At 46.0% G+C, this 12602-nt stretch overlaps 1 protein-coding gene across 1 annotated transcript in view; it reads right to left on the minus strand.

The window, feature by feature from the left end:
* Positions 1 to 6636: 6636 nt before the first annotated feature.
* Positions 6637 to 12602, minus strand: part of TMC2 (transmembrane channel like 2) — a 32417-nt gene continuing 26451 nt past the window's right edge. The window contains exons 18-20 of the mRNA XM_054816844.1: positions 9630 to 9708; positions 7981 to 8101; positions 6637 to 6890 (exon numbers count right to left, since the gene is read on the minus strand). Coding sequence (XP_054672819.1) covers positions 6637 to 6890; positions 7981 to 8101; positions 9630 to 9708 — 454 coding nt within the window. The remainder of the gene's footprint in view (positions 6891 to 7980; positions 8102 to 9629; positions 9709 to 12602) is intronic.

Raw genomic sequence — 12602 nt, forward strand, 5'->3', positions numbered from 1 at the left:
CTGGGCTTCCTGGGGAGCAGAAACTTGACTTGCCAGGGCCCTCATGAAAAGCCCTGTGGCCCCGGCCTTGGGGCCATTTCCCTGCCAGAGTGGCTGCTGATGGAGCTGGGGGGCCCACCAGCTGCAGTGGGGCTGCTGTGATGGCGGTGAAGCTCTGCTTCATGTTCAGGCGATGGTTGTACTGTTGTGCCCAAGCTACCGTAGCAACGTGCTCTGGTTACTGAAGAAGGCATGATTTTTTATTATGGGGTTTTTTTGCTCTCTACCTGGCCCTAAGCCCCCCTTGGTACCTGACTTAAATCTAATAATAATCTTCATATTTTGAAGATCCTAAACATCTGCTTAGGCACTGAATTATTTACTGCTGCTGATGTGCAAAAAAAATAAAGTCCTGTATATGTGAAATGTTTCTTAATTAGAGGGAGATTTGGATCTGCAGCCTTTTGCAAAAGCTTTGGTTCCCCTAAACAGCACTGCTTTGAGGGAGGCAGGCAGGCAGGCTGGAGAAAGGGGGAGACCATACCTGCTTGGGATGTTTCTGTAGCTGCTGCTCCCCAGTAAAATGGGATTACTAGCTCATTTTTAATAATGGACTATCTATTACTAACCTGATCTGCACACTTGATCACTGTGATGGTTTGCCCACCCCTGAGCAGCCCAGGTAATGGTGCCATGCCACTATGGTTGTTTTTATTTTATCTTCAACTAAGCTGTAGTTATTTTCTCTCCCTCCCACATTGCCTGGAGGGAGATGGCATTGGCAGCTTCTGTGAGCATCACTCGGTTCCTACCAGAGAAGCTCACCTCGCCTCTGTTCCTACTTCAATATCCTCCAGCTGTTTCCTTGCAAAAGTTTTTCATTGCTTGTATGCAGCAGTGGTGGGTGCAGTGTGTCCTTACCCCCGTGTTGGCCCCAAGGGGCATGTGAATTTCTGAATTTCTAACCCATCCAGATGCTAGGCTTGGGGCCGACCCTCCCACCCCCTGATTTCCCGGCTCTGTGGGCTGGGTTAAACAATGCTAAATCCTGCTCTGGTTCCCTTGGGCACGAGCCTCTGGGGAGCCCATCTAGGCTCAGCCCTGGGGGCTGTTGTGTCCAGCCAGTGCTCTCCTGCCTGCATCTGGATCCCAGGAGGTGGGGGAGACCCTCTGCGGCCACCCCTCTCCTCCCCTTGGCCGCTCTGCCACCTTTGCGTGGTTTTTGCTTGTCTGGTCTTTTCCTGGGGGTCTGATGCTGATACACACAAAACCTTTGCCTGCTGGGAAATTGCATCTGTCCATCCCTGGGTGGCCATGGGCTCACCTCCCTCTGTCTGCACGCTGCTGTGGAGGGATGCTTGGTGTGCCAGCCACAAACGCGTCCCCTCGCCTCGGTGCTTTCCAGTTTTGCCATGAATCATGAAGAAATGTTGCAGACAATGAGGTGTAGAAAATGTTTTAATCCTGAAATTTTTGAAATCTGCTCATCTGTATCTCTGCCCTTTGTGGATGCGCACAAATGGGGTCTCGCAATGCGTGGGAGCTTAGTGGCCTCTGCTGAGTGCGTGGAGGAGATGGGCACTCCTGGGGAGTACCACGTAACACCAATTCGAGATTTGGAGACAATGTTCACCGCTGGTTTTGCCTGTCTACAGATGTCTGAATTGAAGGGGACTCAGGGAATCAGGTCCTGTGATTGGAAATGAATCATTGCGGCAAAGCCAAGCCTCCCTGCGTTAGCTTGCTGCAGCATAGTGTTGCGTTGATATGGTCTGTTTAGAACATGCTGCTGAATTCGGGTTCAGCAATGACAACAATGTTGTGTAAGAAATGGGCCGGGACCTAGAAATCCTCGGTTTCCAGAATTGCCTTTTCCCTAGGGAAAAACCGTGTCTGAGCATTTGTGAGTGACAGAGCCTTGGCTGCAGATGAAACTGGGCTGCCACCTGCCAAAGGACAAGCTACTGCCTTGGGGCTTGGGCAAGAAAAGCATGATGGAGAGACAAAAAATCCCCGCGGCTGTCAGGCTGGAGAGCTGATAACATTGCATGCAACATGAATCAAAATGGGGGATCACTCTTAAAGCCTTTTGGTGAGTGCTTTTTTTTTTTTTTTTTTTTTGGTCAGGACATTGCTGCTTTGAAGAGACGAGGTTTAGAGGCGCAGCGGGTTCAGCCTGCAAAGGTCCCTATCTGACCTGCTTCAGTGGCAGCAAAACCATCTGATTTGTGATCACAGAGAGAGGGTCAAGCATGCTGGGATGTAGAGAGGTGGGTGTCCTGTTGCACCTGTAGTCTGCTGGGGTCAAATCAGGTACCCACAGGACATTAGACTGAGTTTTGGTGCATCTTCAACCGCATGGAAGCCACTGTGGTGCTCATGGCACCAGCAAAGTCCCTGTCTGGCCAGGTGTGCTGAGCAGCATGCCTCGTGGGGTGGGATAAGCTGCAAAAATACTTGTCTCCGTCACTGGGAAGTTTCTCTGGGTGTGGGGAATGGCTGCTGGTTGTCTTCCTCACCTGGTTTTGTCAGTGAAGGCATCTCAGAGTAGGTCTCAGCGGGTGCCCATGACAGTGCTTCTCATGGCTCCTGTCCCTACAATGGCTCTTGTGGTGTATGGAGCCTGTGTGTTTTTGAGAGGTTTCTTTAGCCTAGGTGTGCAGGTGACATCCTTCCTCAGCACCTTGAAAGAAATTAAAAATCTGTCCCCAAAACACTGGTTTATTAGCTGGGATGAAGAACACCCCCCGCCATGAGCAGTGCTGTGCAACGAAAGACAGTGAAGATCCCAAAGAAAGGAGGTGGATTACACACAAGACCTCTGTAGCTCAGAGTTTCAAGCAAGGTGACAGTCCTATAGCTGTGAAGGTTCAAAATGTGTGACAGATGGCTTGATCTTAGTGCAGGGTTGGCTATAGGAGCAGGGGATGAAAGAAGGCTCAACAAGATGATTTTTGACTGCTTGTTTGGAGTAAGTGAGGCTGTCACTGGTGGTGGTGTGCAATGCCTGTTCCCATTTCTCTTCTTGGCAAACTACATATAAGCAACTTGAAAATGCAAACTCAGATGTTTCAAAGTTCTCTTTTGGAAGGAACTTCTTCTTCTTCTGGAGTCAAAACCTGATTTTTCTGCTTTGGAAAAGCCAAGACCCCAGTATTATGGTACGGAATGCAAAATCAGTGCATTCTTTGCATGTACATGAGATATTTTGACCACTTCACTGGCTTTATGAGCAAACCTGTTTAGTGACATCTACTATTTTCTGTTCATTGAGTGTATAGAAAACAGTTCATCTCATACCACAGCCAAGCGCAGTATGAAGAAATGGTTGAATGGCATTTTTGACCCTAAGAGAAGAGTGCATGTTGTCATTCCTTTCACAGCTCACGTTTAGCCATGTTTTGCAAAACTGCCCTTTCAAAATCTTATTTTTTTTATTTTGTTGAGATTCTTCTTCATCAGTAACGCTGAACAGATGCTCAATCTTTCCATCTCTGGCCATGCAAACTAAAACCTGATGCCCATGAGAGTTGCCTGTTTAAAAACAAGCCTTTGGTGAGAAGAATAATAAAAGAATTAAGCTTGGATATTTCCTTATTTTTTATCAAGGATGCAGTATTCAAGCTAGTGGCAATAGAAGATATGAAAAATTTGCAATGCAAAGGGGTCTTCTAGTCATATATGAATGCAAACTGTGCGCTGTGTGAGATGTTACTAGGAGGCTCCCACTACACATGACTAAGCTTTTCTTTTTTTTTTTTTTCTTTCCTCTTGAAGTTAGCCCGAGTTCCAGGGGAAGCTCGGGATGGACATAGTCTTTCAACAAATGTCAGGGGAGGAGGTGTGTGTGTGAAATCAATGCTAAATTGTCAGACAAGTACTTATTGCTCTTCCTAACAATAGAAAAATAGGGATGAAACCAAACACTGCTGAATGCTCCAATGAGTTTGTGGAGTCTAACCTCCAGTTGCACAGGAGAAACTGGTCAATAGGCTCAAAACTCAGAGAGCCAAATAATCATTTCTGTCAGTATGAGGACGAAGGGTTGGCATTTTTACCCCCCTCACAACTGTTGTGCTCTAACACTGTGAATTGGAGTCAGGGAAGAGGTGTCACCGGTCTGCAGCAATCGTTGTCTAGCTGGTACCATTGCCCTCATATCCTGAAGCCTCTGAGCTTGCAAAAGACATTGATCAGTGGGTGAACCTAATGTATTATAATTAGGCATGAGCAAACCTTGAAAAATTAATTAGCTAATGGGCAGTTGTGTGCTCCAGAGATGACAAAGTGATTTGTAATGCTCAGTATTATTGCAGGTCTCAGGGGCCTGATTCAGAGAGCATTCAAATCCTGGAACAGTTACTCATCTGGGTCTAAGTCTGTCTCTGCTTTTCTCAGGTTTTCAAAACCTGTCTGGAGTTCTCTATGGCTTCTTTATAATGTTCCTTATTGCCCTTGTATTTCTGATGCAAATAAATAAATATTCTCCCCTTTTCTTCCATGTGTGCACACACATACGCACATGCACATTTCCAGCCCCTTTCTGTTTTTTTAGCAGAGGTGAATGAGACCTGAAGCTATGCCTCCCCTTTCCAAATTGTGTTTTAATGTGAGATCAGGAGCGAAATTCTATTCTTCATTGTGCAACCATTCCTTAAGGTACTGGAGTCTGCAGGGCAGACCCACTGGGATGAAATCAGGGCACCATGTCATTTCTGTGCCAGCCTGCTAATCCAGAAGGATGTCAGGACCTTCCCCCAGCACTTTGACCAATATTTTCTACAGACACGTGCGGAGAAGGATGGGGCACAACAGCTTCTGTCTCCTGAAAAAGACCTTCTCTTGTCTGACTTTTCTCCAGTTCAATGACTGGGCATCTCTGTGGACGGAGGTGGCAGGAGAGGCAACTGCAGCTGTGTTGCATCAGCAACTCTCACAGCAAAGAGGCAAGACAAGACCTTGTCTGTGAGACCCAGCTCAGAGAAATGTCCTGCCAAGACCAGGAAATAAATCTGATGAGCAGCTTCCCACGTGGAGGATCCTTGGGAGAATGAGTAACCCAGACCATTGCAGTGTGCCTGGGAACAGCCAAACAGACTTTGAGCCACACACCAGGGACAGCTGTTTCTACAAATAACCCATTGACTTTTCTGTATTTGAAAGCAAAATGCAATGGTTTAATTTTTGAAGAAATTCTGAATTCTCCTTTTATTTGACTCTCGCTTGTATCTCCTGGAAGTACTTCTCTAGGGCTCTGGTCTCTTATACAGACATCAAAAAATGAGCTAGATCTCTATCTACAAATAAGCACAGCACAATATTTAAGCTCTTAATTTCTATGAGGAATCAGATGCCTAAGTACTTTTGCTGGTTTGCACCTGAAAAATGGAATCCCTTTCCCAGTCTGCCTCAAATATAACCTAACTGGAGCCCTTTGCCCAGCCCCTTGAAAGCAGATGTTCCCAGACTGGAGGTCAAATGCTCTGTGCTCTGTCAAGTCATAGGGGAGGAACAAGTTACTGAGTTTCTTGTCCTGAACTATCACATGACAAGATTTGTGGCATTTAGTGAAAAAATTTGAGGCGAGAACCTTTAATTCCAGATATCCGAGTTGCAGTGGAATTGTTACTAGCTATATTTATGGATTTGTTTTTACTGAAGAACATGAGTTTATTTTTTACTGAAATTTTTATGAAGAACCACACGTACATGAACATCGGATCTAAGCTGTCTGGGATGAGTTTGCATCAACGACAGGAAGAAACTGTAGGTGTAAAGGAGCAGGTCAACCCAGAGAAGTCCTGCCATGGAGTCCTAGGAAGTCCTGTAGGTCTTGAAGATATGATCCTCAAATTGCACCAGAAGTTTAACTGGTTATAATTGGAAACTAGGCCAAAGCTCCTTTAATCTCTCAGTTGTGCTGGGTGGTGGTACTAAATTAGGAGTCATATCTAGGGATTGAAATAATAGTTTGTTGACAGTAGCTTGCACTATGGAAAGAGGAGCAGAGCAGGAGCCCAGAGAAAGTGGTGGTGAAATAAACAGCAAGGTTGAAACAGAAAGATGAAAGTTTGGAGGAGGTAGATTGGAGGAAAGCTATCACGAAGGACAAAATGCAGCTGACAAAACCTCCTCCTCTGCTGGTCTAGTTAGTCTACTACTAGTGTCTGCCATGCAGCTGAACAGGGACACTCACTTTTTAAAAGAATACTTAATTCCTCAGGTTGGGGGACAGCAAAAAACCCAAACAAAACAACAAAACCTTTGTTTAAATAAATGACAGGTAAACTCACTCTGCTTTTATTAGCTGAAGAAGTCTTTGGAGGAACTGGCAAGGATTTATGCTACAGAGCATGCTCACCATGCCTCAGTTAGTAACCACAGGGCTGTGTCCTGTATGTAGTAGTTTAGCAATGCCACAGCTGATTTTCATCCTGACCCCCGTCCATCTCCTTCATGATCAAAATCAGTGGAGTCATTAGGGCGTACGCTCCAAAGTACTATTAAAACAGCTTTGTTTAGAAACTTAGATAGTGTTGGATAGATACAGCTAGTCATGAGTGGATGACCAACATACAGTAATAATTTCTTACTAAAACTACAATAGTTCATGCAGCACCTCTATTTTAATGTCAAATGGGAGAAACACTGCTGAGCTTATCGAGCAGCGTGTGAGTAGCGTGGCTGTCCTCTCCCCCTTCCAGGGACTGGTCCCACTGGGTGTCCTCTTGGCCTGGGCTGGCCAGGGTAAGGTGGCTGGACACCCAGTGTTGGTGGCTGTGTCACAAACACACGTGGTGGTGGGGTGAATGCTGCTCCTCTCCCACTGGTCATGGGGCTGCCATCCAGGGCTGCTGCTTTGCCTTGTTTCCCGACAGGACTGGTTTTATTAGGAGACTCTATTTTCTTGTCTAGAGCAAAGATTACGAATGTTATTTTCACTGCCTTTTTTCCTCTCCCCAGTGGCTTCTGTTTCTTCTACATGCAATAACCCAAGTGTTTTGGGGATTTGTGTTTGAGTGAAGAAACCATAAATAAGACTGTTAGCCCCTGGCCAGCAGCCAGTATGTATCTCTGCTGCCCAAGTCCTCTTTGCAGGTTCTTATTGATGCTTTTATAAGATGTGATAGTCCTACCAGCCGTGCTGGTACACATCTTGCCTTGTGGTGGTCATGGGTAATTGCTGATTTTAGTCTTTATTTTCAGGGCACCCGCAATGCTGCAAGGACTATTTCCATTTAAATGAGTGCTGTGGGTTTGCTCCGGGAGGAATCTGTATCAGCTTGGTCTGAACTTTCCAGCTCATCTCGGCCTCTCCAAGAAACAGCCCATCTAAATGCAGGAGGGTTATGGTGGCACTAATCCGCTTTCACGTGCATTGCACTGCTTCTCACACATGAGAGCAGGGAGGCTCTGGAAGTCAGGAAAGGGCTGGTTCAGCCCAAGCCTGGAGGAACTCTTTTCCTCGAGAGTGGCCGGACTCTGGTGCCAATGCCCCCTCCTGCATCTTTCTGCCCAGCCAGGGACACCCTCAGCAGAGCTTACTGCGTGCATTTATTTGCCCCAAGTCCAATCTCATCCTGTAAAAAGCTTTTGTCTCGTTCATAATTAATTTTCCAATGAAAATCTCAATTCACAAAAAGTCTGTCCTCAACTCATCAGCCCAAAAACAATTTTGGAATTTCAGCATTGTTCCTGGAATAAATGGCTAGTTTCATGACCGGCACGGTTAATAGCTGGGATATGAATCATAACTTTGGATTAAGATTCCCACACTGTGATAAGCCTGTGTGAGACATAATCCAGTCTAAAAACATGCCCTTCCTGGGTGTCCATTGGCAGGTGGACTCTTGTAAGTAAGTGGACAAAATCTGTGCTAGTTATACTCATCCCATCCCTTGCAAATATGTATTGCTCCTGTTTCTCTATCCTTCCCAGTCATTGTTTGGTGGCAAAAGGAGCCTTTTCAGGAGGGTTGAGGGGAGGTTGTTTAGTTTTTACCTTCTGCTTGTTTGGTGTGACTTTCATTCTTCGTACTTGGTGTAAGTAAATCCTCCAGATCTTGTAGCATGGGGTTAGTGCTGGCTTTGTTGTTTCTCTTGTTTTTCTCCTCTTCGCGTTGCTGCATCAATAAAAAAATCAAGTTTAGTTTGAAACTGTAATGTAATCAGTGAAATGGTGGCCTGGTGTCATGGTTGGCCTGGCTAAGTGTTTGTTGGTATGAATGTAATATCTTTGTTCGAGTGAAGGATCTGGCAAATCAATAAATGGTGACAGGACTGGTGCCACAGCCAGGGGTTGGACTACTTAGACCATGGGACTCGCTTTGAGAAACCTGGTCTGCTGGGGGCTGATGGAGTCCATCTGCCCGAAGAAGCTCTTCTGCTTCTCTGTCATAGGCTCACCAAGCTGGTGAAGCAAGCTTCATACTAAAGTTGCTGGGGGAGAGGAACCTCAATCCATCCCTTTGGGTAGTGCCAGGCCCTGCTTTGTGACCCCTCCGTGGGAGTTTGTGCTCCCTTAAACCCTGATCACAACCAATTTGTGCAGTGTGAAACAGACTATGTGCTCCTAAGTCCGAGTGTGCTGTAGGATGTGTTCAACTCTTGCAATACTTGAGGATGCCCTACACACCAAGACCCATATTTTAAACCACGTGGATAAGTGATCAGTTCTGAATTTGAGCATTCAGATATAATTTATGGAGTCTCATTTCTCAGTGCTCGCATCCTCACTTTTAACGTTGCACTGATCTTTGCTTTATGCAATGCATTGCTTTATATGGGGTTGCTTCCTTGGCTTGGATCCTGCCCTATACCAGTAAAATGGTTGATACTAGTCCTTGGATGGCATCATATCCTCTCCTTATGCAAGGCTTGATACTTTGGACACATCTATGTAGTACAAAATAGCACAGGGTTAAAGAACTACCAGGAAAGCTCTGGGAGACGTGTGCTGCCAGGCAAGCACGGGCTGTGGTAGCAGGGCAGCTTTGCTGTTTCTCATTGACACTCATCATCTGAGCAGAGCTGCGCTTTTGCAGGTGTTCTGCTGCCAGACCTAATTCGTATTAGTTCAAGGGTCCTTGTGGTATGGTCATCTGCATGTTGCAACCTCTCCCAGTTCTGGATATGAAGTCCAAATCCTACCTTGCTAATTCAAGTCATTGCATCTGTATCTTGCATTTCCCATCTGCACAGCAGAGAGAGACACATCAGCCTCCTTTGTAAAGTGCTTTGAGAATTACTGGTAAAAAAATTTATTACCGTGTTGTTATTTATGGCTCTTTGCTCTTCAGCTTGTACAAAATCTGGCTGTGGTTTTGATAGGCTTATCGTTGTCCCTGGGAAATCTCAGGGTCCAAAACATTGCTTGAACTTTGAGGTAACTTATTTTTGTAGGTGGAAAGCTCAGTTTATGGGAAAACTCACTGTAGTTTTGATGTGTGAAATAGTGGCCTATTATGGGATGTGACCACTCTTTGCAGTTAGCCATTAAATGCCATCAGAGAGGACTGAAGAAACATAAAATGTGCCTTCCCGTCTGTCACTAACGTGTTCAGAAGTGAAGAGCAATTCAAAAGCATATGTTGCACATCAAACTTGCAGCGCACGATATTTCAAAGATGGCTTTGCCAGATGAATACTTACCATTTGCATTTTCTTCTTCAGCTCTGCATTGGCGCGCTGGTACGCTTCACCCACAGCGTTTAGGTAATAGATGGCGAGGCTACAAAAACAAATGTGTTGCTGTAGTGATAGGATCGGGGAGAGAGAAAGTTTCACAGAGAGTGAACATTTAATTTTTTCCTACCTCTTAATACCTAGTTTTCCTACCAGCTGTCTCCAAACTGCCTTTAGAGGTTCAAGGCTTAGGAAAAATTCAGGCTGCCTCGTGGCACAGTCAGCTAAGATGGGCTGAGCCAGTCCAATAGCTCAGTTCTGCTCAAACAGAAGAAAAAACACCATCCTGCCCCCCTGCCTTCACCTTGGCTGGCCATGGGCTCCCTCTGCTTCCTTTGCACCAGCCTTGGCCCTTGGGTCTTTCCTTGGCGGTGAGCCCATTCAACTCAATGCATGGATGAAAACCAACTTAGCTGATAAAACACACGGCTTTCTGCCGTGGCTCAAAGGAAAACCAAAACAAGTACCAGGTCACACAGAGAACTTAGGAAAAAAAAAAACAAACCTAGGAAACAAAGAAAATGGTGGCAGGCAACAGTCCTCAAGGCTCAGTCCACCTTCGCCCTTGGCTGGGACTGGCTGCGTCCTGCGTCCCGGCAAGGGGCCATCGCAAGCGAGCAGAGATGGGGACTGAGGGCGAGCAGGAGCCAGGTCGGAGCAGAGCCACTGGCTTTTGTTTCGATCCTTTCTTCTGCAAAAAAGGCACGCCAAAGCCAGGGGAAAAATGAATCAAACTGGAGGGACCTGAAAGGTGATCGGGATTGGAGAGGGTGCGCTGGCAGCCAGCCTTTGGCGCACGGGGAGGTGCGTGTTTTTAAAACATGCCCGAGTGTCTGGGCCTGTCTTGCCACTGCTGCCACCCGCCAGCCAGTAATATTTTGGTTGTCAAAAATGTCTCCTCCTGCTTTTGTGGAGTGCTTTTATTCTTCTAAGCGATAAACATCATCTGCTCAGTGACTCTGAGCCATTCCCAGGAAAAGCACCAGCCGTTCAGTTCGCCACTATAGGATTTTTTTTAAAGTAGAAAATTCTCTTATTTTAAAAAAAAAAACCCAAAACTAAACACCACCACCCCCACCCCCCCCCCAACAAACTGGAGAGAGAGGAAAAAAAAAAAGGTTTCCTGACAGTTTATAACCTGCTTGTGTGGCTCTGGCCCAGCTTCAGCATCCTCAAACCGGGCTTGAGGACTTTGTCAGCAGATTACCTGTCTCTAAGCCCAGCAAGGTACTGTGTACTGACATGTTGGGTTCCAGGTGGGAGATCAGGAAGGGATACTTAGGATGGCCTTTCCTGAGGATTTTTGCAGGGGTCTGTCTAGAGGAATCACATTTGCTTCTTTTTGCCTAGTATTAACCCAAAACGCAGTCTTGGTTATCTGGGCTCTCTGCCCCCAAAAAACATCTTGAAAATTGTTATTTCTGTTCAAGGATATGGTAGTTTTATTTCTCCTATGTTATCAAGCTCATTCCCTAGAAAATATTACTTTGTAATCAGGGCTTTGGGGCTGCTCTGCCATTTTTGTCGTGACCATCCAGGACGTAAGTGCCTGGAGCACCCCTGTTTTCATAAAGGTAACTGCATCTGCCAGCTCAGAGCCATCTGGGATACCATGCACTCTGTTTCTGAGCTGCCTTCTCGAGTTCATTCAGTAACTGAGCAAATACATTTCCATTCCTTTTCTAGTCCTTTCTCACCCTCTGCATTAGCGGCCAGCATCGTCTCCGACCACCACGGCTTCCTCCCCTGTGTTTAATGAGGCATTGATGGGAAGGTCCCTCTTCCAAACACTGTGAGATATAAGCCTGCTCTGTCTTTAGGCTAAGCCTGAATTTCCTCTGTCCTTGGTTTATTGCAGGTTTATTGCTCAAGGGAGGTTTGAACTGCTCTTAAGGGGTCTTGGAAGGGAGAGAGGAAGGGGACAGTGCCACAGAAAGGGGATTTGGGGAGATGCCTTCACTGAGGTTCAAATCTGCAAGTAGTCAGGCAGATTTGGACTGGGTTGTTCAAGCCAAGCCTCAGCAATGCTGAAGCAATCTGAGTGATCCTCCCAAGTGCATGTCAGTGTCCTGGGCAGGTCCTACAGGTGTGCTGGATTTGCTATTGAATTCGTGATTGACATTGCTAGTGCCGGTTCACAGAAAATGTAGGGCAAAGCCAAGTCCTGATCTGACTGTGAGCAGCAGCATGAGGAGCTGTAAACTTCGCTGGGAAATCGAGTAAGCATTAGCAAATGGAGTTTATCCACTTTCGATGGGGTGTTTTAAATCTACTTGCCTCTAAAATGAGCCTGGGGATGCACTTTTATGCTTGAGCTGCTTAGCATGGATGCTGCATGGTACCCCTCTTCTCTGATTTACTGCTCCCTCAGAGCTGGGGAGAGAATGTGGGTCACTCTCCTTCTCTAGCCTGCACAAATTTTTCAATCTTTTTCTCCTTCTCCTTGATGCACTAGGGTGCTTCTAGCTGATCCCAGGAAGTTCTGTAAGCCACTGCTTGAAATCCTGCTCCTGACCCAAGTCGGGTTAGGTTATGTGCCTGACTGCACAATATCTCTGCTGCTTCTTGTGCTTTGTTTCCTTTTTCCCTTGTCCTCAGGCAGCTAAAAACAGGACAGTAAATTTGACACCCATGTCACCCGCTGGACCCCATCATTGTTTGGGACCAGAAGCCAAGAACAGAAATAAATAGAAGAGGCATTTTGCATTGTGCCTGGAAAAAGAGAAGGGATTATCATGGCTAGAGAAAATGATTCAATTCAGTCCACAGAAGCAGAAAACACATTTTTTTGAGCGTCTGTCATCAAAATCAACAGACTGTCCATTTACGATCCACCTGTCAGTCTTTGTAAAGGCTATTTTTTTATTTAGGCTGCATTGTAGGTTTCCTTGGCTGCTACTTTGAGAGCTGCTGGCTCTGCTCATCAAGATCAAACGAAGC

This window comes from Grus americana, chromosome 2 (assembly GCF_028858705.1).
Source record: "Grus americana isolate bGruAme1 chromosome 2, bGruAme1.mat, whole genome shotgun sequence".
Classification (NCBI taxonomy): Eukaryota; Metazoa; Chordata; class Aves; order Gruiformes; family Gruidae; genus Grus; species Grus americana.